This window comes from Pavona decussata, unplaced genomic scaffold (genome assembly GCF_977016875.1).
Source record: "Pavona decussata unplaced genomic scaffold, jaPavDecu1.1 SCAFFOLD_65, whole genome shotgun sequence".
Taxonomy (NCBI): Eukaryota; Metazoa; Cnidaria; class Anthozoa; order Scleractinia; family Agariciidae; genus Pavona; species Pavona decussata.
In genome coordinates, this window is record NW_028145485.1 from 359,269 (window position 1) to 386,057 (window position 26,789).

The 26,789-nt window shown below is 39.4% G+C and overlaps 1 protein-coding gene and 1 pseudogene across 1 annotated transcript; both read left to right on the forward strand.

Moving 5' to 3' along the window:
* Window positions 1-1,360: 1,360 nt before the first annotated feature.
* LOC146478227 (uncharacterized) lies at window positions 1,361-13,124 on the forward strand. The gene is made up of 7 exons (XM_085112488.1): window positions 1,361-1,469; window positions 4,640-4,950; window positions 6,782-7,037; window positions 7,455-7,743; window positions 9,457-9,569; window positions 10,922-11,102; window positions 11,476-13,124. The coding sequence occupies exons 1-7, from the start codon at window positions 1,392-1,394 to the stop codon at window positions 11,532-11,534; spliced, it is 1,287 nt and encodes a 428-aa protein (XP_084968614.1). The 5' UTR covers window positions 1,361-1,391; the 3' UTR covers window positions 11,535-13,124.
* A 139-nt stretch (window positions 13,125-13,263) lies between these two features.
* Window positions 13,264-20,632, forward strand: LOC146478228 (uncharacterized; annotated as a pseudogene).
* Window positions 20,633-26,789: the final 6,157 nt, after the last annotated feature.

Genomic DNA, 26,789 nt, shown 5'->3' on the forward strand with positions numbered 1-26,789 from the left:
GTAACCAAATCCAGCAAGAGCTAAAAATACAAGAGAGAAAACCGCCTATTGTAAATCAGAATTGTGTTGTTTATAAATTTCAATGTGACTTGTGCGATGCAAGTTATGTAGGGTTTACACTTAGGCATTTACACCAGCGCGTGGTCGAGCATAAATAACAATCTTCTTCTATTGGCAAGCATCTTCTTAACAAACACCGTTACGTCCCTAAAGACCTTGACAGATATTTTTCTGTTCTTAAGAAGTGCACGAATAAGTTCGTTTGCTTAGTTTACGAAATGTTGCTAATAAGAGAGTTAACACGATCTCTCAATGTCCAATCGGACTCGATTAAAGCTAAACTATTTGCGTGACATTAAATATTCCGACATTATGTTAATTTCTTTGGTGAACTATTTCTGACAATGACTTTATTTATTTCTATTACTACGACCTTGACCTTTATTTTCGCTTGCCTATGTATATCTAAACCATTACTCATAAGGAATTTGGTTTTGAAATATTATATTGGGAATTTTACCTGGTGATGTCCTGATTGGAGTTCTTAATGCATATATGAATAACACTGATCTTTTCGATTTTTTGAATACTAGTGTGAAGTAAATATTTCAAATGTACTTTGGTATATCGTCAAAAAATCTTTCAGGATAGTTAACCAACGTTAAGAAAGAGGACAGTAAATTGGAGGTTTGGGTTTAATTTCCTGAAATTTCAAACTGCCGTAAGATCTTTGTTTGGATTTCACAATTAGCATCTGGAACAAGTTTGATGTCGTCTTTCTGTTTCTGATATCCTCGGTGTTTCAGTTTATAGTTTTGGGGGTGGACCATATAATTTACAAGATTAGAAAAGTATCTTCTGAAGTGGAGAAAGTTGAAAAGTTAAGAATTACGACAAGCTCAACTACTTGGGATTTACAACAAGGAAACTTGGTACAAGAAACTGAAAATCTACCTGCTTGATGAAGAAACTGAAACTCAGTGTCGTCGACCACAAAACAGCACGAAATGGACACAGTGGCTAAGATTGTATGATGATCATGTGACAAAAAAAGCTATACTCGAAATGGAAACAAACTCAGCAGTGGGCGGTCGTGGATGAAGGCACAATTAGGACTGTTCCGGGAAGCTCAAATTGCTCTAGGGCCCATATAATTTACAGTGTTGGAAGCTGTTTAAAACTTCAGTGTAAGCTTATAACAAGAAGTGAGAAGTACCCGTTTTAGAACAATTTATTTTGTTTTCTCGAGCCTTGAACGAGAAGGATATTAGTGACTTTTATTGTCTGTCTATTTGATTTTGAAAGTTAAAACAGACCTTCAGATAAAATTTTCATCTCATTTGTTTTAACCAACACGGAGCAATTGGCTAGAATCTTAAACAAATTTGGTGATGTCTACTGTTTTTATGTTAACTCGAAACCTCGAAGTCAAAGGTCTTGAAATATGTTGCTGGTTATTCGCTATTTCGGTACGTATTTCTTTCTGTTGAACACTTCTTTGCATTTTAAGCTGTTGCAATTTAAAATGCGCCGTAAACTTCAAATGATTGGCAGCGATCTTGCTGTGATCTCGATGAGATCTCGAAAACATTTTATCGGAGTCGAAGAGAACTTCTAGAAATCTGAGGAACTTGGACATGATTGAAGTGATTCTGTTATTGTGGGTTTTATATAAAGTGGCGTTTCATTGAACTTTACTTGGGTCTTAGAAATATTTATATTCCTGGTTTTAATCTTAGATTTAGATAGGTGACGGTGATTGTTTCTTCGGTAATGGTTGTAAATTCATTTAATAATAATAATGATAATAATAATAATAATTTATTATTTATATAGCGCGCGAATCATAAACAGATGCTCTCGCGCGCTTTACAATAAAGATATCCTAAATAAATGTAATTTAAAATTACAATGGCAAGGTCAATGGCTAAAATACAATTCTCAATAAAGGTCAAAGGCTTGTCGAAATAAATGAGTTTAAAAGCATGTAATTATATGTCGTAAATCCCTTTTGGCAGCATATCAAAAGTTTACATTTCACAAGTTGCATTTTTATTGTACTACCTATTCAAGGTTGTTAACCTTTTTCGATGGAAAATCTATTCCAATGCGTTTAAGACTAGTATAAGACTAGTATAAGCTATTAGCTAAGTATATCCGTCACCTTAAATAAAGCATGTCTATCCAAACATTAGGTACGGTTACACTAGCCTTTTTACCCTTGGGTTAATGGTTGTTGCCCACAGAAAAGCAACTTTTTGTGTGTAACCGATTTTCCCAGGGTGAAATTGTCTTCGGGAAATTTCCATGGATACGTCAAAAAGAACAAAAGAATTTCCCATGACAGTTCCCGAGGTAACTTCTATGGGTTAATGAGAACCCAAAGTGGCTCAACCATGAGAAAGTGAAATGTACCATACATTAAAAATCACGTGTTGTTTACGTGCATTGTTCATCGTAAGGTCAAATCGTACCCGCAACTGCATTTCAAGCTCGACAACAATCAAAACAAGGCTCACTCTTTCCACCAGTGGTCCAGAACCCTTTCGCTCACGGGTCGCTGAAACCAATTTTGTGGTCGATAAATACCCAAGTTCGTCCCATGATGGTCAGCAACTTAACGAGTCGGCGTGTTCTTAAATATAAAACGAAAAACTGCAAGCTCTGGAAAAAGTGTAAGTTTATTTGTTGTCGGCGTCGACGTTCTCTTCTTGAAATAAATTAAGTCACGCTAAATTACTTGAGGTGGAGGTTGTAATAAAAGCGGCAGAATTACCGAAAACATTTCATTATTCGTGTCATTCAAGTTTACGTTTAATAGTGTTTCTCATCACATAGAGTAAAGGTTTACCATTCCCCTTGGGCAATTTATCAGCGTGTAACCGCAAGTTCGAAATCGATCAAAACCCAGACTGAACCCAACCCAAGCTATTTTCCCAAGGGGAGCTTTGGGGAAGAGGTCTAGTGTAACCGCACTTATTATTTTATGAAGTCGGGGCGAATAGTGTCAGGAAATTAATTAAGCTGCGGAGCAGAGAGCCAAATCTACATAAGGCCATGTTTCAGCGAGAATAAAGAGAATAATTGTTACAGTATATTCAACGAAGCGACCTTCTGACACTTGAAGACACACAAAAAAGATCCACGAAAATGAAAGAACCGAAATGTCACACTTTCGACGAGACAATTGTATCACAATCGAGTCATTCACGTTAGGTCATTTTAACTTCATAATTACTTCCACAGGTATTCCAAATCGAAAAACTTACAGTTCGTTTTATTAAATAGTAGCACGGGAAAAGAGATCTTCATTTCGCGTTTAGCCTCATAACCATACGCACACCGATAAGCATGAAGAATACATGCAAAATTAAACGCACTCTATAAATTGAAGTAGCTTGGCAAACTAAGTTAGCACTGAAGGTTTGAGCGTGATATGTAAAACTATTCTCGAGAGATGAACTTTAAAAGTATCAACGTTTGCAAAGAATGTATGACTGGGCGCCTACTCCAGCGGTTCATTATCTTCGTAAACTTCACAGTTTTCGAAGCAAATTTTTCCAAGAATATTCAACAAATTACACTGCACCGATATCCTCCGGACCCTGATTACCAAACGTCGCCTTTTCTTTCAAGTTATGGAGTACTCATTTGTTTATTTGTTTATGGTGTAATTATTTGTTGGTAGCATGTTGTTTTTATATGCCAACGAGTAAAATATAAACATTGACATCAACAAAGATTCACCTATTGCCAACTCAGTAAACTTTCCTAAATGAGTTCAAAGTTTTTCCGGTTTGAAACACATGACTATTTGCTTAAACGGAAATCGGCCGGACAGGAGTCCTCTGAAAGCGATATTTTCAGGTTGTTTTACTTTCCAGGACTTTTTAAGGCGAATGACGAATGCCTTACACCTTATTGTAGTTGCTTGTGTGTGTATCTCCGGATTGTATTCACTTATCTATTAGGCCTTATTTATTAAAAACTAAATCATTGAGTAATACAATTCCAGGGATTTGATTGACTTAGCGGCCATGGTATATGAGCTGTTATACCATGCCCAAAAAATAGCGACCATTAAATTGTATTCTGGTCGTTCTTGAAAAGTGAAATCAGCAAGATCTAAAGCAATATCATTTATTGATTGTTTTCAATAATACAATTATTCCACTCGCGCTTGTTGGACATGAGGTGGCCATAGCCAACAAGTGCGAGTGAAGTAATTGTTTTATTTAACACTGGATCATTTGATAATGCAATTCCAGAGTTTTGATTGGCTCAGCGACCATGGTATATGAGCCGTGATATCATGCCCGAGAAATAGCGTCAATGTAATTGTCTTCTGGTTTTTCTTGCAAAGCGAAATCAGCAAGATCTAGGAATATTTCTTGATCGCTTTCAAGAAAACAATTATTCCACTCGCGTTTGTTGGATGCGAAATGATTATGGCAACTACCATCTCGTGTCCAACGTGCGGTCGTGATATAATATTTAAATACTGCATAGTAATGTTGTCTGGACTAATGTGTACCAGTCTCCATCTACAGATTTATAGATCACAAGAAAAAATGTACAGAAACTTACATTAACTTTCAACGAATAAAATCATTTAATTCCATTCAATTTACTTCAATAGATAATGGAAAAGCTTCTTCGAATGTTTGGTGAGGCGAATTTTGGGCACCGCAGCAACTATATCCCTGTTACCCATGGGAAAACCCAAGAGATAAGACCACTTGTCCTGTTGGTTAAGCAGGATAGGAAAATTTGGGAGCGACCATTTAAAAAATACAACTACACAACCCTTGGAAGGCTAGACAAGTATATGACCACGGGCAGCTCATCAGCATTTCAGGAAATGTTAAACAAGTGCATAAAAAGGGAAGATCCTGACATACAGTATGATGTGGATGTGAACACGGATGAAGATGAGGAAGGTGCTGCATGGTAAGCAATGGTTAGGGCCCTTAGCATTGGTATAGTGAAGTTGTCAATGTCATATTTTTTTCAATAAAACACCTTGTGCATTTGTATACGGATTAACTTACTGGGGTACTCAAAAATTGATTCATTGGTCTTAAATCGGCACTGTCACAGAGCTTTTGCTGCATTTTGATCAAAGTTTACTCAAATATTTAACTTAGAACGTTTCCTCTGACATAAAATTTTTCGTAGGGCACAGGAAGGAAAATATAAGCTGATTTCTACAATGAGAATACTGTCGTATATAAATAAGTTTTCTGCAATTTCTCCAAAATACACAGGAAGAGCTTGAACAAACTGGCCATTTTTTTTTTAGTTGTAATCCATTTTTATCCAAGAAATCTGGAGCAAATTATATAATACACCTTTTGTCCTTCATTATCAGGAAATAAATTTTCATTAGTGTTAAAAAAAATTAAATCACTAATATACAAACGTTTTAATTTTCGACGTCATCAATAACGCATTTTGCATAGAGGAGAATATTCATTAATGCGAATATCAGTTCAATTTAATGGAAATAACAAACTTTTACTGAGGGTGAACAAACATTAGATGCTTCTTAATGTTCTTTGACGAGGAAAAAAATTCATTACAACAGAGATACAGTCAGTGTAACAATCAATCCTTCAATCAACTCCCCGCTCAAACATCCTGGTATGCAAGTCTGCATATAAACCTAAACCACGCGGCAGATTTTCTGGCAGTTATCGTGTTCACGTTTCTCGTCTTCTCTCGAGGATCTTCAAACGCCCTAACTATCCTTTCACGATGCTCATTTGGGATACGGTTTCGACGAACTCTGTGCTCTATAACTGCGAAACCAGTTTGCACATGTACAGCATCGTTTTCAAATTTAAGCATCAATATAAACTGAGAAGGACATTTATTTCCCGTTAGCCAAGTCAGCAGCAGGGTGCTAATGAATACCATGTTATCAGGAATGGGATAAGCTAGGGCCACTGCAAGAGATCACAAGCTAACAGGGATAATATGGCTGGAGACAACTGGGATTATAAAACATTAGGGGTAAACTTCATGGAGCCTTCCTAAGTTAACTCTTTCTAGACAAGCAGGGCAGGGAAGGGGGAGGAGGAAGGGGGAAGGGGTGATTCTTCCAACGGCGGCTATGAAATTGAACAACATTTTTAATATTTACGCAAACACTATGAAACTTAAACACTTTTTTGAGAAATTTATCAGGAAATAATTTCATGTGGTCAGTTGGTGCACATTGACTATGATGTTGCCGAGGCAACTAAATTTTGCCCGGCGGTTTTTTTTTTTTTTTTCAGAAATGAAAAATCCTTTTTTACGTGAACAAAAATTGCCTTTCTTACAGTAACCCTTGTGTTTCTCTAGGTAAGGTTGAGATGTATTCTAAGTAATGTGTCTTAACAATAACCTTAAGTTGGTCCAATGATAGGCTTTTGTTACGAAAAAAACATAGGATACATCATCAATTAGAAAGATTTCGGGAATTTGGACGCATCAACATTTTAAGGGAATCAGGATTTTCTCGCTGTGTTAATTTGGATCAGGGCAGGATCTGGAATTAAGTACACAAAATGGGAAGAATAATGTAACAGCATAATTTCGTATGACACTGAAGAAAGAACAAGATTAATTGGCTGGGATTTAGTCAAAGGGAGATATTTGTTCTATCAGGTTAGGGGATATGTAAGGACAACCTTATTACTGATGTGTAAGCTAAATGTTCTTCAACTGTATCGTGTATAAATAGATGCAACTACTAACTAACTATTTTTTGCTTTTTATATCATATCCATTTTAGTGGCTTTGAATTTGATGCTGAGGCAGCGAATTGTATTCAAGAAAGCATCCGAATCGGTGATGAACTAGGATTCCTTGTTCTCGGTAAACTCGACGAGGAGTATATCTGTGACGCGGACTTGCGTGAAATACTAGCTAATGCAGAGCTGGATATGGACAAGATACCAGCTTCCAAGGAAACACAACTGCGTCTGATAACTTCGGTGGTTTACAGCGAGCGACTTGAGCATAAAGGCAACATATCGCATGTAGAAGGGGTCAGTTGATACAGAATGTGTATTCTTTTTTAAATGCACGCTTAAAGTGCCTATGGAGTAAACAAAACAAATGTAGCTTATTTAAAAAGGCCTTCGAAAATGAGGGAGGACCGTGTCTTTACTTTTGCGACAACTCTTGTTCCAGAGATATTCAAGTTTTTCTATTATGCAAATTACAAAATGATGACGTCATAAGTAGTTACAGCAAGGACACGGATCACAAAATCTACTATCCTTTTGCGGCAGATGTTAAAGTTTAAGGTATTATGTTACATATCTTTTATTAAATATTTATTAAAATGACAACGTCCCTTCTAAATATCCTTCGTCATCAAAATTACAGTTTATAATTTCTCCATCAAAGATTAAGTGGTACAGGGGAAAAAAAGAAAGACGTTCCTTTTTGTAAATTTTAAGGGTGATTATGGAGTCAACGTTTCAAGGATTCCTCATCTTCAGTTGGGAGGACGCTACGAGAGATGGGTTATTCCACCGAGGATAGCAACGAGAAACACGCGAGGGCCGTTGTTATTCAAGTGTGTTCGAGTGGAGTACGATGAGAAAACCACTCGACTATACCTACCTGATGGAGTGATAGTTGGTAAAAATGTTAATAGAGACGTAGGAGACGAAGAAGACGGAAAAGAACACGAGGAATATGCAAACACTGCAATGGGCGCGGAAGACGAGAATAGTGTTGTGGGAGGTATGATATTTAACAATTATCCTACGATGGTGCGCTGTTTATTTAACAATTATTCCACGAGTGCCCGTTGGATATGAGAAGATAGTAGCCAACGTGGCGCGCAGCGCATGTTGGCTAGAATCATTCCGTACCAAACAATTTTATTGATTATTTTTAATTTTATAAAAAGCAGCCGAGAAATATTGCTAGATCTTGGTGATTGGATTTCGCCAGAGCAACAAGAAAACGATTTGATGGCAGATATTTTCTCGGGCATGGTATAATGGCTGATATCCGATGGACGCTAAGCCAATCAAAACTCCGAAAGTGTGTATTATCTAGTGATGCAGTTTCAAGAGGACAACGTCCCTTCGAACGAAAACATCATTATATAGAAAAATAATATTGGAAGGGACTTTTAAAGACTATAATTGTAGACTTTACTGGGCATGAAAGTACCCGACATTTCTTAGATCCTCAAAGAACAGAGCTTCAGTAACGTTTATAGTAAGTATATGACTACGAATAATTATATCAAACGTATATTTGAACTGCGAGTGACAGGAAATAGAAAGAAAGAATGAATGAAATGGAACAAAGACCCTTGCAGTTATTAACGTAACTTAAGGACGGTGCCTACTTTTGTTACTGTGCATACGTTCTGCGCATCTCGAGATACTCGGGTTTCCTATCGGTGATGCCTACTAATACAGGGATATTTTTGCGCGGTTTAAAACTATACGGACAAAGCAGAATGTAGCAAGTGCTCTTGGTATCTAAAAAGAAAATTTGGGATAACCATACATTTTCAGGATAATAAAGCTACAATTTGGAAAAAAAAACGCCATACATTGTTTAGTATTTTACTTTTTTTTTCTAGAATAATTGCTACTTAATAATCTGTAAACATGTGTGTTTATCCCCAATTTTCTTTTGGGATTCCAATAGCCCTTGCTAAGATCTGCTTTTCCCGCATAGTTATAAACCGCGCAAAAATGCGTCGGTATTAGTCGGGTACTGTCCTTAAGAAGTTGCGAAAAGAAAGCCTGAAAAAAATCAGACAGGAACTGGATTCGAACTCATGACCTCTGCGATGCCGTTGCAGTATTCTACCAACAAAACATATAGTTAACAATTATTCCACGTGAAAGCGTGGGATAGGAGATGATAGGTAGCTAGCGAGGCGCATAGCTTCGAGTTGGCTTTAATCATCTCTTATATCCAACAAACGTGAGTGGAACAATTGTATTATTAAAAACAGTCAAGAAATATTGCTAGATCTTACTGATTTGGTCCCTATTTCTCGGGCATAGTGTAACGGCTGATATAACATGACCGCTAAGCCAATCAAATCCCTGGAATTGCAATATACAAATGACCAAGTTTTTAGCAACATTTTTAAATTCTAGGGATTTTGACTGGCTTAGAGACCATTAAATAAATTTTCGTTGCCTTCTAGTTGTTCTTGCAAAGCAAAATCAGCAAGATCAAACAATATATTTTGTTCCAATTATTCCACCCACGCTCGTTGGATATGAGGTGATTATATCATCTCATATCCAACACGCGCTCGTGGAATAATTGTTTAGTGTAACATGCCGTACATAGTATATATTGCCAGAAAATACTGTATTTCCTTCCGGCAAAAAATGTTTTTCTCTTAGGTCCGTTTAAAAAGCGAGGTGAAAATTTCGTGTTGATGTCCATGACACATTTATGCTTGCTTCACAACAGAATATTACACGAACGAGGACGCGGATAAGCTTGAGGTTATCAAGAAAATAGTCTTAATGCCCACTAAGGACAGAGAAGAACGTAAAGCACGCGTCAACAAGTATCTTTCATGGGTAAGAGAAAACACAATTTTCTCATGGTCATACAGTCGAACATGTATTAAGCGGTCACCCTCGGGGAATGGCTAAGTGACCGCTTAATGCAGGTTGACCGCTTAATACAGGTTGTACAAAATACAGGTCAAAACACGGCGAAAATGCTATTTTATATTACAGTTAATGACGTAGCTAGTGTACAGCTTATGCATAAAAGCGCTCCAAAAAAATCACTCCCTCGGTTAAAAGTAACTGCAACAATAACATGGTTTGAGAAAAATAGAACATAGAAAGGGAGTAACAAAACAGAAAGAGACCATCGAATCCAGGAAAGGCCATCATTAAAGGTAAGCGCGTAAACAGATGAGGTGGCTATGGTCTAGAAGTGCCATGTGAATATCATTTTCAAGGGGATGACTTCTCGTGCAACTGGCTTAAACAGAAATTAATGAAAAAAGATTTCGATCCGCAATGATGGCAAGACTTTGACCTCAAGGCAGAAACAGTAATGTTCGAGTAATGTATTCGGCGATTTAATGATTTGTGAAAATAAACAAGGAAATCAATTACCTGGTGTGCTATTTGTACTTATTTGAATTACTGTAGTATTTGAATGGTTTTCTTTTCCAAAGTGGCCGTTTAATACAGGTCTAGACAATAGAAACAGCTCTTTGGGACTTAGCAAAGGGTGACCGCGACCGCTTAATAGAGGTCAAAATTACAGTAATTAAGGGGAAGTAATTTTCGGGACTTTGACAACTGACCGCTTAATAGAGGGTGACCGCATAATACAGGGCCGCTTAATACAGGTTCGACTGTATATAGAGGATATATTACACGGCGGCGCGAAGATATGAATTTTATTTTTTGAGTGGTAAAATATTGCTTTTAACAAGTGAAAATAAAATTCATATCTTCAAGCCACTGTGTAATTTTCTTTTTATTATATAGACTATAAGACAAATCGATCGCTCACCATTTTCCACCGACTGTTTGCATAACAACCGTGAGAAGCGCGAAATGACGTCATCAATATCCTCACTGGTGAGGATATGGAAAATATGCCACTTAGGTCCCGGATGCAGTTTCGTATGAGTTTTACGAGTGGTATAATTTCCAGTAAAACACTCCTGCCTTAAATTTTCCGATGACTGCTGAAGACTTCCGGAAGATTACCATGGTTCATCCGAAGACGATTAGACTATACCTCGAAAAAAATCCAAGCTCAATCGTTTCCACTGATTCAATCGAGTGTGGTACTTGCTGCAACTACTACCACATCCGAATTCATCGGATTGTATGTACAAGTATTGTTTGCATCTATCGGACCTCACCGTCATATTTTCCCAATTTTTTTTTTTTTTTTGCAGTTTACAGAAGCGTTGAACACAGGTAGGAAGATCTTCCCTGCCTATAATCTTACTGGTGCAGACCGTGATTTCCTTCAAAGTATCTATATTTCTGCCTCTCCTGGTGAAGCTTCAGTTGCTTTCTCCAAATACGACGACGAAAAACTGCAAGGATATGCAATTGTCTTAAAGATTATTGCTGGTGAGAATTTTTTTTAAGTTTCGTTCGTTGGTGTTAGTATTGTGTAGGGCATGATAGCAAGGGCCAGATAAAGGCTAATATTACAGAGAAAATTGATTATATTTTCGCGTTAAGTTCGCTTTCCTGGTTTTAGTCTTTCGCTGGCCCCGTTACCTGAGAGACTATAAGAGGCTTTGACGTTCCAATTGCATTGCTGAGGTTTATCGTCATTATTATCATAATTACCGTCATCATCATGGTCACTATCATAATCGTTATCATCGTCGTCATCATCATCATCATCATCATCATCATCATCATCATAAAAAAAAACAGCTAATGTGCGTGGTTACTTTTCAACTATCAATTCTTCCTTCCCGAATTTACTCAACAGATTTGTCTGATGCAGAATGGGATGAAATCGAGAAGGCCTGGGAGGAGTCAGTAGAGTAAAACTGATGAACTGGGATCAAATGCGAGGAACTGTGTTTTATCCGTTTTCCAAACACCGAGATTGTGGGTTGAAAAACGAGGCACAGCCGAGTTTTTTTTTACCGACTTCGAGGTGTTGAAAAACCGGATAAAACAGTCTGCCTCGTGTTTGATAAATCTTCTGAAACCATGAACAATTCTTGGAGAAATTCAAAACAAAAGTTCACCAAATTTCATAAGAATTTAAATCACACTTCAAAGCCTCCTTCACGATAGTGCTTTCCGTATCAAAGGTTTGACAAAAAAAAAAACAGTGGGGGGCTCTATTGTTGCCGTGCAAGCTTATAGCAAATTACAAGTTGCTTTAATATGCAAATTGTCAAGGTTACCAAACGCAAATATAAATTACGTTGTGCGGAGTTTTCGAGAAGAAATTTATTCTTTCGTATTCTCGGAACGGTTTTGAATCCCGTTATAAATGAAATCTGTGGCACAAGATATAGACATAGAAATTCATAACTCGTTTCAATTTCATAGTTATCCGTGGTTTACTTTCAAATAAGGCATAACCCAGCTAAGTCCGGAGAGATTGGTTTAGGCGGTTGGCATAAGAAAAGGATTATAGATAAAAGATTATTTGAAGTGGTATAATTACATTTTCTCACACGGAAAAATGGTACCGTTTTATACTTATCAGGAGGATTGAACGCTCTTCTTTCTCATTGGTTCGTTTAAATGAACCAATTGTGTTGGTTTAGTTCCGTCCGTTCTAGGTTGTGTTTTTGAGGAAGATATCTTTTAACTTTTTTGACTACTTGGGGTTTACTCACTTGCAGATTTGTGCCGAGGACGACAAAGCCCATTTTCTGACTCCGTCCTGGCCCTAAGGGCTGGCCGGAGTAATTAAAATGACCCCTTGTAAGTCCCGTCACCATTTTCGAGCGACTTTTGGATCAAAAGTCGCGCGAAAATGGTGACGGGACTTACAAGGGGTCCTTTTCATTTTCACATTTGGACCAAAAGTCGCGCGAAAATGGTGACGGGACTTACAAGGGGTCATTTTCATTACTCCGTTAAGGCCCTTAGGGCCAGGACGGAGTCAGAAAATGGGCTTTGTCGTCGTCGGCACAAATCTGCAAAATTGCGCAATCAAGTGACGTAGTCCCAGTGGACCAAGCGCGCGAACTTTTTCACCATGTTCTTACCGTAAAGTGGCGGCCATGTCAGATTTCACTCAAATATGCCGTTTTCAGTAAGGAATTAATTAGTAACCTTTTTGAAGAGGTGGATGGAGAGAATAGCTTATAAGAAGTAATTGACTGTTTAAACTGTTGAAATTTGAGAGCTCACTGCGAAGAAATTACGCTTTGAGGGATAGATTCGCGGGACAGATTGTGGTTCTCAAGTGAATCAGAAAGGTCATGAACTGAAATAATTTAAGTCCCAGCTACGACGGGTATGAATTTCTTTTTTTGCTTTGAATACACTGGTAGGCCAAGCTTTTTGAAGAGGTTTAACACGAACGTGAAAACATGAACATGAAATCGATGTATAGACTTCATACATTTTGATTTTGGTGAGAAAAGCTATAAAGCAATGATTCAATAGTAACTGTGAGTCAGATCTGTGTCTGTCTGTTTGTGGCTCGGTCATTACGTTATCATACGGTTGAAATTGGAGATTTTTACGAAAAGTACACTACAAATCTCTCTTAAATCATATTTAACGTCCGCTTAGGTATTCAAAACAACCTTCTCGCTCGCCATCTCAACAGCCAACAACTGGGTTGTCAGAGTTCTTAGCGGGAACAAATGCAATGAAATAGCCCCTAACCCTTATCATTTATAATTCAGAAACTCCTACTCTCCTAGATAATCTGATAAACTTGTATTCGCACTAAACTCTGTAACTGCCCTACCTTCAAAATTACTTACATCCCAACTTCCTTAAAATTGCAAAACCACTTCTACAATCCTAGTTACCTTATTGCGGTAAGCTTTGTTTTTAATCAGCCCCTTACACTCGGCAGTACAAGTTACCAGAAGCGGGACGTTTAGATCCAAACTCACCCACCCCACCCCAACTTCCATGGCGCGAGTGAACGATTCTCCAGAGTGTTGTTGACCAATCAGTTTAGAGATCACCTGGTGTTTTCCCCGAAGACAATCATCTGAGTACGACATAAGATCAACCGCTTGACTGCCACGAAACTGAATGTTGGCACTCTACTAGCAAAATCGCATGCCGCTGCAAGTCAATTCCATAACCAATAATTATTCAGTCACATTTGACGTTTTTATGTTCTATCAGATTTAGGTAAATCAAGATCTAGTGTTCGTTGCTAAAAACCAGTGATGGCCTTGAGGCCTTACAGGGACGAGGAGTTAAATTACTTCAAGTTTTCATCCCTCGTTTTAAACGAATTCCCCCTGAACGCGCTACGTCAGACTTTTAAAACCATGTGGGACAACACCTTTGGACATCGCCCTGGATTCCAGCTTTGGGATGACTCCATTGCTGTGAGAAATCTGTTTGTGTCCACAGAGGGTGCTACAACCAAAGTTCCTACACACCAGTCGTGCAATGAATGGGATTGTAGCGCCTTATTCCAGGCCATCGTCCTTGCGCAGTCCTTTGCCTTACCAGATAGCTCAGGTCGCCACAGAACACTCAATGATTTGTACATAAAGGGGTCATAAAGCCTCGTGGTGTACTTTTCGAAAGTTTTTATCCATCCGTGGTCAGCCCGGTTGGAAACAAAGCTGAAACCTTTGCACTTGCGGTTGATCAACTTCGACTGCTGAGAAATGCACATTGCCATTTGAAAAGCTCGAAGATGGACATAATAACATTTGACCAGCGTGTGCAACACGCTAAAGATTCATTCAAAGCTCTTGGAGCTACGACAGCTGTGATTGTTGCTGTTGGAAGTTTGACTGAATCAGATTTTCCTACAAATGAAGTTTATAAGTTTGAACACCGTATGAGGGAGGAGTTTCAGGCGTACATCCAGTTTCTTAAAGCGGCTATGAGCTCAGATATCAGCAAAATGACAGCGCTGTACACTGCCATAAAGCGTAGAGTGGAAAGCGATACTGCTGACAAAGAAGACATCGACATGTTGGAGCAAAAAACTCGAACAGTTACTAAAAACGAAAAATGAAGCTGATGAGAAGGATACTCGTGCAAACGAGGTACTTGAAAATGTGATTTCAGATATCAACAAGTTAAGATCAAACATAGCTGCGATAAAACAGAAAATAGAAAGCGACTTTCCAAACAAAGAAGACATCGCCATACTGGAGCAAAAGATCGACGAATTGAAAACAGCCCAAAGCGGACGTAGTGCGCAGGGGACTAAGATTTTGGAGGATATGAGCTCAGCTATGGACGAGTTGAAGCAGAAATTATGAAGGACCGCTAAAAAAGAAGACGTCGCCATGTTGGAAGGAAAGATCGACGAGCTGAAGGTAGCACAAGCTGTCGGGCATGATCAATCAAAAAATCCAGGTACCAAGCTTAAATTAGCCTTGATATTAGGAATTAGAAAATTACAGTACATCCCCGTCTAACGGATCTACCCCCTCCACCCCATTGGGTAAGTATACTCTCTTTAATAATCCAAGATAACGGCTATAGCGCTCCATCAAACAATACGGCTGTATTGTAGGCTAATGGCCGTAATTTAATGTTAAGTTAATTTTATGTGAAATGGATTGGTAAGGATAAGTGGTAAATGTAAGTGGTAATAAGGTGTTTATGGTAAGTGTCCTAGTGTCCGTAGAGTGGGCCGAATTCCACTGTTTATCGGTGGAAAATTAAAACTATTTTAGGGTACAGGAAACGTCTTCCTACAAACGTTTGAAGAATACGGACATCTTCTGTCCAGGCTTCAAAGAGAACGTCACAAAACTATGGGATATTTAATAAACGAAATAGTTGCCCTGTAAGTGCGGTATGGATTTTGTTAAATTCCCTACCCGTCTATGTTCTGCAAATGATCAAATCTGAAGTTTGTGGAGAACGAGAGCACGCTACAGTAAATTTTTCATTTTCCTTTCTCCACTGAATGCCATTCCTACTAATTTAGTCTGGCTACATTGTTCAAGTTGAACGAATTGGAGTAATCGCAAAGGCCGTTCAACTAACGTAGACTTACATTATCAAGTGACGTGTTGTTCCCTAATATGTGTGCAATATGCACCCCTTTGTAACACGAAGATGTAGCTCTGTCCCATTTGGGACCTGTGAGGATTAAGAAAGCTCAACCAGTACCATAGCCTGCGGCTCTGTTTAGGTCATACGCGTGGGGATAGCGCGAGTAGCGAGCGAAGCGAGCCGCCAGAGGACTGGAGCGGGAATGCCTCCGCCCCAATCCTATCGCCTTTCGCTCGCTGCTCAAGCCGATCGTCCCTCGGATGACCTAAGGAGAACTTGCTCGCATGCTGTCAGTACCAGAATAAGGGTAAACGACTGCTGCTTCTAGTATAAACTTGATAGGACTGTGCAGTTTTACTGAACCAACCAAGTGAATGGCTTAAAATCTTGCTCAATTTTTACACTGACAAAGGTTTCGGCTTTGTTTTGTATTATGCTTGGTTCAAAACACCCACTCTAGAAATTTCCGGCTGTAGTTTTAGTTACATTCGACATTTTTACTACCCTACAGGGGGCAATTAACACTTAAATTAAGTCTAAATTTCAGCCTGTATGAGCATTGGATATTGAATGATAGCGAGAGGGGGAGGCCTTAAGGAATAAATCTAACTTCCATTTAAGTGGGGATGTTAAAAATTATTGAGAATTGATTTTGTCTTTTGTCTTTCGAAGGTACGAACAAATCGCTACCAAGATCATTCCTTCCTTTAGTGGTTCCTAACTTCACTGGCCGCCAGAGCAAGTGCCAGGAGATCATCGGACACGTGACTTCTGAATCTGCGAGAATCGTGTCGATCTGGGGCTCACCAGGATTTGGAAAAACTTCAGTTGCAATCGGAGTAGGACATGAACTTTATTCTTAAGGATTGCCTGTCTGTTTCCTTTCGTTTAGATCACTTCAGTCAGTTGCAGATCTGAAATCAATGCTCCTTAGGGGTTTCAGACAATTCATTACAAACCACCAGTCATCGACTTTAGCCCCTGAAGATGAGCTTTACCAGCGTGTAAGCGAGATTTCAGAACGCATTGTAGTTATTGTAGTTATGCTTGCCAAATGTGAAGACAGACTTCGTGCGGCTTCTCGAAGAAATTGTATGGGAAACCGGAAACGTTGACATTTGTCGTCACAACAAGGCAGTCTTTCGAAATTATGAACTTGTATTTTCAAGACCACAAGTCTTTAAGAGTAGGACCATTAGATGAGGTCTCCTCCAAAGCTCTAGTTCACGAACTACTTCCAAGTACTTGCACTTCCGACTGGAATCGAGTTACGCAACTATGCCAGCATGTTCCATTAGCAATAAAGCTATTTTGTTCATTAATTTCCAACGATACTTCCCAGTCAAGCCAGTTTCTAGATGATTTCATGGGGACCGATAACAAAAGTATCGCTGAGATGTTGGACAACCCAGATTATTAAAAACTGGATCATCGTATAATGCAATTCGAGGGATTTGATTGGCTTAGCGGCTATGGTATATGAGCCTTTATACCATGGCCGAGAAATGGCGACCATTAAATTGTCTGCTGGTTATTCTTGCACAGCAAAATCAGTAAGATCTAGCAATATTTCTTGATTGTTTTTAATAAAACAATTATTCCACTTGCGCTTGTTGGATATGAGATGATTATAGCCAACTCGGCGCTACGCGCCTCGTTGGCTATCTATCATCTCATATCCAACGCGCGCTCATGGAATAATTGTTAATTATCCAACAGATCACCGTTTGCAGGTTCTTTTTGAGTCCTCTTTCCAGAGACTCTCTGCACAAGAAAAAGAAGCATTGGTGTCCTTGAGTATTCTTCCTGAAAATTTTAGTACTGAGGTTGCTGCAGCTGTTTTGGGGTGAGACAAGAAGATTTAAGGCTAAGAAGATATTACAACGGCTTTATAGAAAATCCCTCATCGACCCAAGTTCGAAACTAGGTTCATTCTCTATGCAGAGAGTCCTTCAATCATTTGCCAGAGAAAAGGGAGAGCATGAAATGAAGGAGATTATTCAGGACTCAAAAAGGCGCTTCTGTGAATTTTACGTTTCCTTTTCCCGGAAACTTAAGGTTACCCGGGACCTTCAGAGGTGACTCGCGTTTAAGCGATGTAGCGCGTCCAGTTTAAACTGTAGATACCTAAACCCCTATATCAAATTAAAGCTTATAGAGCTGACTATCAAACCATACCAAGAATTTTGAAATAAAATAAATTGTCGATTTTTTCACGACCTCTAATTGCGAGCGTCCGAATCACCTTTTTAAAGCTACAAGTCAAAGTGAATTTTGTTTTTTGCTAATTTAATTTGCTCCTCAGTTTCCTGACCCAAAGCGCTAAAAAAACCGTGTCTGCGTTTTGCCATATTCAATCGCAGTGAAAAGTTATAGAGCATTTTCGAAATAGGATGAAAAAAATGTGGATTAATCGTACAAAAATCGATCTCGGGGAAAAAATATTTCGAAAGAAAAAATTCGCAGACACGTTTTTGTTGTTTATATGTTAAACTAGCTGCTGTCCAAATTTGAAAGCAAACAAACAAATCCCTTTTGAGTTTTAGCTCTTTGAAGTGGTTCCTCCAAGTGAAAAAAATTTATTCGAGAAAACAGCGCAAAAAATTCGGCAATTCATTTTATTTCAGAATTCTTGGTTTAGTTGGATAGCCAGCTCTATAAGCTTTAATTTGATATAAGGGTTCAGGTATCTACAGTTTAAACCGGACGCGCTACATCGCTTGGACGCGAGACACCTCTGAAGACACCTCTGAAGGTACCGGGTACCCTTAATGAACAGTTTCTAACTGGTCATTCTATGTTGGCATTCATTGCGCTCTATGAAGATGATCAAAGTATTGTTCAAAGCCTATTAGATGGTTGTTCGCATTCTGAAACAGATGGCAAAGTGCTTGACGTTGTAGCAGAAGCAGATCTGTTCCTGGATGCCCTTTTTTACTTAGAGGGAGAACTCGCTCTCACGATTTACGATTCGTCAATTGACGTCGCCATCAAGCTTGAGGCAACTGGGTTTTACTGTCGATTACTTGTTTCTAAGGCATTTGGCAGTACATATTGGGGTGGAAAAGGAGGTGCGATGCATCTTCTTTCTAAAGCAAAAGAAATACGACTGTCAACACTGGCGTTATCAAGCGAAGAAAGGGAAATAGCTTGTGCTATTCTGGCATATGTCAGCTGGTTTCCGGGAACATTGACACCGGAATTCACTGCTTACAACAGGCTATATTGCGACTAGACAAAACCTTACAGCAGGCCATCCTAAAGCTTTTCGTTTTCCAGATCCTTGCCGTGTATTATAAGTTCCTAATTAACTCCTCAATTTCAGCGCATTACTACAACAAGGCAACCCAGCAATGCAGAGAAGTAGGAGACAATCAACTACTTACTCTTCCACGAATGTAAAACAGCGGAGAAGAAACTATCAACGAAACGAAACCTCACGCAGACACGAACATCGTGCACAATCAGCCACCTAAATCAATATTTGATTTGCTTCTTTGCCAAGCAAAAAACAGTTTCTGTGATATTGAGGATAAGGAATATTTGAATTATAATATGCTACGAATTTTAAAAGAAACTCAAACACAATTTCCAATTTCTGTTGGCTTGTTCAATTTTCACCGCTTTGCTATTGCTATTACCATGAGTTTTAATGTACATAAGGACCCACAGAAACTATATGAAACAAAAATCTGTTACCATGAAGCATCAACCAAAAAATGCAGAGATTCTGTTGATTTAAGGCAAATACACGCAGAAGCACTCGTCAAGTGTTACCTTGATCTTGCAGATATCGACCTGTCTAAACAGAAATATCCGTAGGTTCTTCAGGCATGTCAGCATGCACTCGAATCATCTCTAGAGCATTTTGGAGAATAACACAAGGGAACAGCTGATAGTTACTATGCACTCGGGATCAAACAACATCAGCTTGGTGACTACACTTCTACTCTCCAGTCACACCAGCACGCATTAGATGTTAGAAGTGAACAGTTTGGAGAAGAACATGCACAGACAGCTGATAGTTACCATGAGATCGGGCAAACAAAATATCACCTCGGTGACGACACCTCTGCTCTCCAGTCACACAAGCACGCGTTGGATGTTAGAAGAAAACTATTTGGAGACGACCATGCAAACACAACTGATAGTTACCATGAGATCGGGGTCACACAATATCAGCTTGGGGACTACACGTCTGCTCTTCAGTCACACCAGCACGCGTTGGATGTTAGAAGAAAACTGGTTGGAGAAGAACATGCAAACACAGCTGATAGTTACCATCAGATCGGGGTCACACAATATCAGCTTGGGGACTACACCTCTGCTCTTCAGTCACACCGGCACGCGTTGGATGTTAGAAGAAAACTGTTTGGAGAAGAACATGCAAACACAGCTGATAAATACCATGAGATTGGGGTCACACAATATCAGCTTGAGGACTACACCTCTGCTCTCAAGTCACACCGGCACGCGTTGGATGTTAGAAGAAAACTGTTTGGAGAAGAACATGCAAACACAGCTGATAGTTCCCATCAGATCGGGGTCACACAATATCATCTTGGGGACTACACGTCTACTCTTCAGTCACACCAGCACGCGTTGAATGTTAGAAGAAAACTGGTTGGAGAAGAACATGCAAACACAGCTGATAGTTCCCATCAGATCGGGGTCACACAATATCATCTTGGGGACTACACGTCTGCTCTTCAGTCACACCAGCACGCGTTGGATGTTAGAAGAAAAGAAGAAAAGAACATGCAAACACCGCTGATAGTTACCATTCACTCGGGATCACGTAACATGAACTTGGTGACTACACTTCTGCTCTCCAGTCACACCAGCACGCGTTTGATGTTAGAAGAAAACTATTTGGAGAAGAACATACAAGCACAGCTGATAGTTACCACGAGATCGGAGTCAGACATTATCAGCTAGGTGACTACACCTCTGCCCTCCAGTCTCACGCGTTAGATGTTAGACGAAAACTATTTGGAGAAGAACATACAAGTACAGCTGATAGTCTCTACTAGCGAGAGAAGTTAGAGATTAGGGATTACTGGCAAACTTATTCTAATGAATCGAACACTAGGCCTGAGGTCTTTTATGACACATTTAATCCCTTTATAACCGACAAGACAAATGAGAATGTACCGATTTACTCGAAAAAGGAAAACTGCTCTCTTGTTAAGGATCAGTCTGAGGTTGCTGACACGTTGGCGACTTACTTTACGAACCTCGCAAAAGACATCAGAGGAGATGCGATTAAAGGCCTGGAAAACGAAAAACTTGGGGGACACTCTAGTATTGTGGCTATAAGTAATGCCTACGGTGGGGTTTCATTTGACTTTGAAAACATAACGACAAGCCAGGTACAGCGCGCGCTCGAGGACCTATATCCTAAAAAGTCGGGTGGCTGGGAGTGACTAATATCTCCTAAGCTTTTCCAGCTTGCTGCTATTGGAATGACTCCATTGCTGATCAGTCTCTTTACCAGTTGCTTGAGGGAGAGAAAATGGGCGACGCCATGAAAAATGGGAGACTGGGCACCGGGCTAGAAGAAGGGCGTTAAATAAGAGGAGAACAACTACTGCCCTATCATATCACTCATCGTAATAGACAAAATATTTGAGAATTTACTGGCAAACCAAATAACCAACCGTTATGACGCGCATCTTTACTATCAAATGACTTCGCATCGAAAGAGCGACAGCTGTGAGACAACCCTCCTGCGTCTGGTTGCTGGTTGAGGATTGTGAAAACAGCTATTGACAACAACAAATCTGTAGTCCTGCTCTCTACGGATATGAGCAAAGCGTTCAACATTCTCAACTACCCGTTGTAGATCAAGAAACTAGAAGCCTACGGATTTGAGCGTGATGCAATTAAAGTAATGCGATCATACTTTACTAATGGACAGAATCGGGTGAAGCTCCAAGACACAGTCAGTGGATGGAAGTGATGGAGAGAGGATGTCCTCAGGGCTCTTCTTTCGGCCCGTTACTCTTGAACTTATTTTAGAATGATATGACCCTCTAAGTCACCGAAGCAATTTAACGATGGATGCGGATGATCACCAGATATATGCTATACATGTGGACCAGGACAAGCTGAGGACGATAGTGGAGACGAAAAGACAGCAAGAAAGTTTTTGGTGTAGGAGTAACTTTCTTCTAGCTAACCCCGACAAATTTCAAAGTCTTACCATTAATCTAAGGAATTTACCGTCGGAAAGAACTGATACAGTCATTCGTATTATGGCCAAGGAGACTGGAACTGTTAGGCTCTTAGGTGTCAATATAGACGATGGGCTAAAATTTTCAGGACACATTAGTGAAGTATGTGAAATTATAGATGTATTCATTCACGAAGTTTAGAACGTAAGATCACATTTCTATTAGTATTCAGTAACACAGTAATATTATGATGCGCTAAAATGAACGAAATCATGAATTTCCCAGTTTAACTTTCACGTCTTCTTGAAAAAGGAATTAAAAAAACAGGGATCAGCCCACTAAAGAATCGATATAGGCCACTAAATATTTTTTTTGTATAATAAAAAGTTGGCGAACTCAGGATAGCTCAGTTAAATGGGTGGGGACAGGCTCTCCTGTCACCGTCCTTCATGTAAGCAGACATAAAAGTTCTATATATGGGCGGTTTGACAAAAAAACTTTTGTTGTACATAGGTGTATATAAAGAATAATTGAAAACTTTCAATCGAGTTTAAGTTAAGTAAGCAGCAAAATTATAAAGACTTCTACGATAAGGAAGTACTTTTTGAATGGCTGCAGTTAATGTTGATTTATATACTAAAATTCTTTTTTTCTGAACACTCACCTGAATTTAAAGATGTTCAATTGAAAGCCCAGGTTTTCAAATGGTGTTCATCAGATGGCTGTCACATTTAGCCCTGAGTCTTTGCACTCTGAGAGAAAAATCCATTCGTAGTCAAGGGAAATGAAGGGTGGTTTCTCATCGGGAACTTTCGCGTTTTGTCAAATGAGTCCGACTTTGATCGTGCTTCAAAACCTTGCCACGAATTTTGGTTTGAAAAGTAGAAATAACATTCAAGTGTGCTAAAAATTAGATACGATTAACGTCTATTTTCGCTTTTAAATTTCCCGTGCGCCGCCATTTTTTATTTTGTGACGCTATATGGTTGTCGCTATTCAGTGGGCAGAAGTTCTTTGTTGCGAAACAATTGAACAACCGTCTTACGTCATGAAGTCCAACTTCGCGACCCCCACGAAATTTAAGAGCGAAAATGAGTGATAATCAATTCCTTTTTTGTCCAACCCAGAAATATTATTTCCATGTTTTCCAACAAAATGTAAATTAAAATTGCAGTTCCAACAGTTTAACGTTAACTTATTTAATCAGTGGAGGTTTCCTTTAAGATTAGTAAAAAAGTTGTTGGTTTTCTGCCTATACGGGTCGCACCGCCTTTTAGTGTACATACGTTTAGAGAATTTCTGTCTGGTAAAAACGTAAAACCACGAGGCGGAGGTTTGACTTTTGGAGTTGAGTGATAATTAAACACAACGACTCAGCTTTCACTGAGAAAAGAGCAAAGACGGCTTCGCGATCAACCTGTGATTTTCCTTCCCTCTCCTCTGATCGCAGAGAAGTGGGACCCTTTCATACGACAAGTGTGTCTACTCATCCTCGTAATTTCCCTTTTGTTTTATTTATGCGCGTCCAGGTCCTCCAAGACAACAGTCAACACCAAACATTCAAGCCAGCCAACTTGAATACGTATCAAATATGAGTATTTCCCAGAAGATTGAAGTTCCTGTATGTAAAAGTAACATAAATGGCCATTACTGGGGCTGCTTTTTCCACTGGATGTCCACAGATAACTATTATTTAAAACCGGGATTAAGAAAATCATCGTTGAAGTCTAATCCCATGGGTTTTCCTGAGATGCCGTGGCTCATGTAAACAACATTTATTATTATTTTATTTTATTTTATTTTATTATCCCACCAACAGATAATACGTTACAATAATGATCAACAACTTACAGAATACAATAAGAACACAATATGGCAGGGAACCCGCAACAGCGCAAGACAGTTACTGTGGACCCAGTACATGAGAAAAATTTAAAATAAACAGAAAGCTAGGAAGGGAAAAGTTAAAACTAGAAGCAGACCACGAAAAGATTTTCGGCAAAGTTTTCGCTTCTAAATGCACAAGACCCGACAAACGTTGGCGGCACGCGCCTCTACTGTGGAAAGTAAAGTTTGTGGCTATTAACGGTTTGTTGACGATTAAGAGACAAAGACGAGAAAACAATGCACAACGGCCATGAAAGCGTTCAATTTATACATACACTAGTGGAACTACTGCACTGAAAGTGGTTCGTAACTAAATTCCTCAAGAACCCTGTTACATTTTTTGAGATTGACATATGTAATCTCCAATTCATATGTTTGCAAAGAGATCCCTTCAGCTTAAAATCGAATTCCGTACCCCAGTAAAATTGTCGTTGTTCTGAGCGACATTTCCCTTATCCCACCCCCGAGAAGGGTTATATTGTCAACATCTGGTCATCAACGAAGATTTTGAATCTCGCGGTCGTAAATTTGCTAAGGGTCGGTTCTTTCAAGCTTTTGTTCTAGAAACAAAAGAGCCTCAAAGCTGCAAACAATAAAAATGCCCATAAAAGGAAGTTAATCCACTGCCATTGTCTACCAAAAATTAAAAGCAAAGCTTGATATGATCAGTGGCAAGTCTGATTGATTGCTTTTAAAGAAGGGTAACCTTCAGTTCCAGTGGACTGCAAAACTGTCGTCTGTCATTCGTATGCGTGCGGTCTTCACACGGAAGGTCTGGAGCGAGTGTTTAAACAGAGAGTGGGACTGGAGAGAGACGCTTAGCGGCTTGCGATCGATTAACGAGAAAAAATGAATAAAAGAAAAATACGACTGTTTTGTGGTCTACAACTCCAGTTGCCAGTGGAGAGTACCCGCACTGTGGTATTTTCAGCCAAGTGCTCATTGTCTCCCGTGCTCGTCAAACTCTTTCTCTGTTGGGATTTTTATTATTCTTAGCATCGTGACAGTGCCTTCAAATAAATTTTACTGGATCCGTCGCGTCGAAGCGCTCTAAAATTACTCTCTAATCATTTTTGTTCTTGCTAGTGCTATCGTAGCCCTTATTTTTAGTGTCCGAAAACCGTGAGCTGAATAATGCGATGAGACATTTTTCTTCCTTGATCTAAAATTTGTTGACCGTACTTTACTTCAAACATGTTTAATCACGAAATGCGCGATAATGTATGCACGGCATAAACATACAATCATGGTAACCAATCTGAATTCAAAACAATAACCGGACACCGACTTGCTAATCCACGGTTAGTTGTGGACTTCATGAGCTGCGGCTACCCCATGTTCTAATAATTCCGTTAAGACCAAGCTTAGCTAGGCTCCGTAGCCGTGATTTCTGGAGTCCTCGCTTAAAGCTCGATTCAGTCTTACAACGAGATCTATAAATATAACCGGCCCTAAAGGCTGGTTTCCACGTACGACGCAAGCATAAGCACAAGAAACCAACGTGTAACCGGGCACGACGCAAGCATAAGCGCAAGCATAAACGCAAGCACAAGAAAAGGAAATCTTTCGCTTGTGTTTGCGTCGTCACGTCGCCTGTGTTAATCGGGATAACGCAAGCTTAAGCACAAGAGAAGAACAAGCAACAACATCTCCTTGTCACTGAATACTTCCTCGGCGTCCGACATCTTGGATTTAACATTTTGGCGCCAAAAGTTTAATTCACTGCGCCTGCGTATGTCACCTCGTGCTTATGCTTATCGCACGTGTAAACCAGCCTTACGGCTGCTAAAATTAGTGTGAAGATTGTAAACCATATTGGATTGATCACACGTACTTTGAACCCACGTAGCCCGTGTATTGGAGGTTTCTTCCGCGCCGGCGTTTCGCGAAGATTTGCGTTCATTACTATTTTGTTTTTACACACCGTCGCGTACATCACAAACGACACTTATAAATTGTCCGCTGACGTAAATAGTTTGGAATTTTCAGTTTCGATACGCCAGGAAACCCCACTACTGTGAAGGGTCTAATTATTACGCAAATTGCCTGAAGGAGTCACGCTGCATTTCGCTGAATTATTTGTCGGTATTTTCTGTGCGAGTCATTTGCTTTGAGGTGGAGTAATAAACCGCCGTTTATGGTGTCCCCTAACAACTTTCTTAAGACTGAAGCCGTTCATTCAGGTAATTCAGCTATTGTATGTTTTATGCATAGCTTAAAGGTTTATGACGGTACAACTTGCCAGTTTTAGTACAGAATTATTTAGAAAACACCATGGCGAAGTCCTTTACGAAGCCGCTAAATTTATCTTTGATCCATGCCGCTAGATACTCGAATGTTTGAAATGGAATCTTACTCAGTATTTTTGCGGCATAAAGAAGGTTCCCACGGCTGTCACAAAAGGTTTAATTGGAGTTTTGTATCCTTTAATGAGGAAAAGTGGGGCTTCATGGCTACAAGACAAAACTTGCAGCTTCCGCCCTGTCGTCTTCGAACGTCGCCCGACTTTCGAGGAATTAAAATGCTGTCGAAGCGAAGTTTCAAGGAGAGGAAGGCCTTTGAGCTTTGCGCATGATTTCCCGGCAAATATTTTGCAATCCTAAGCGCCCAGTTGTACCAATCCTGAAAGAGTAGGTGTTTCTTTTTATGTAATTATTGTGTTGCTCAAATAAAACGGAGGTTCTCGTAAATAAGTGCTTACATGCTACATAATTTCGTCTTTATATTGCAAACTTAGACTGAGAATTGCTCCTCTGTTGGGAGCTGTGTTATTACAACAAGTTTTGAAACTGTTTAACAACGGTACGTTATGATTGAAACTAATGCAAGGGACTGAAAGACAAGTTTAACTGGAAAGTTGTTTTTCAAGATTACTGAGTTAGTTTTAGATCGCCCCGTGTAATGGAACGATGACTTGGATTGTTTGCAGCACACTTTAAATGACACGGTCAAATTTGATTTGAATAATCCGGCTTATTTTACTAGGCTCTCGGTGTCTGTTGTTTCATTATATGGCCTTCCCGAATGGTAAGATCTACCCCCTCCCCAACCCCCC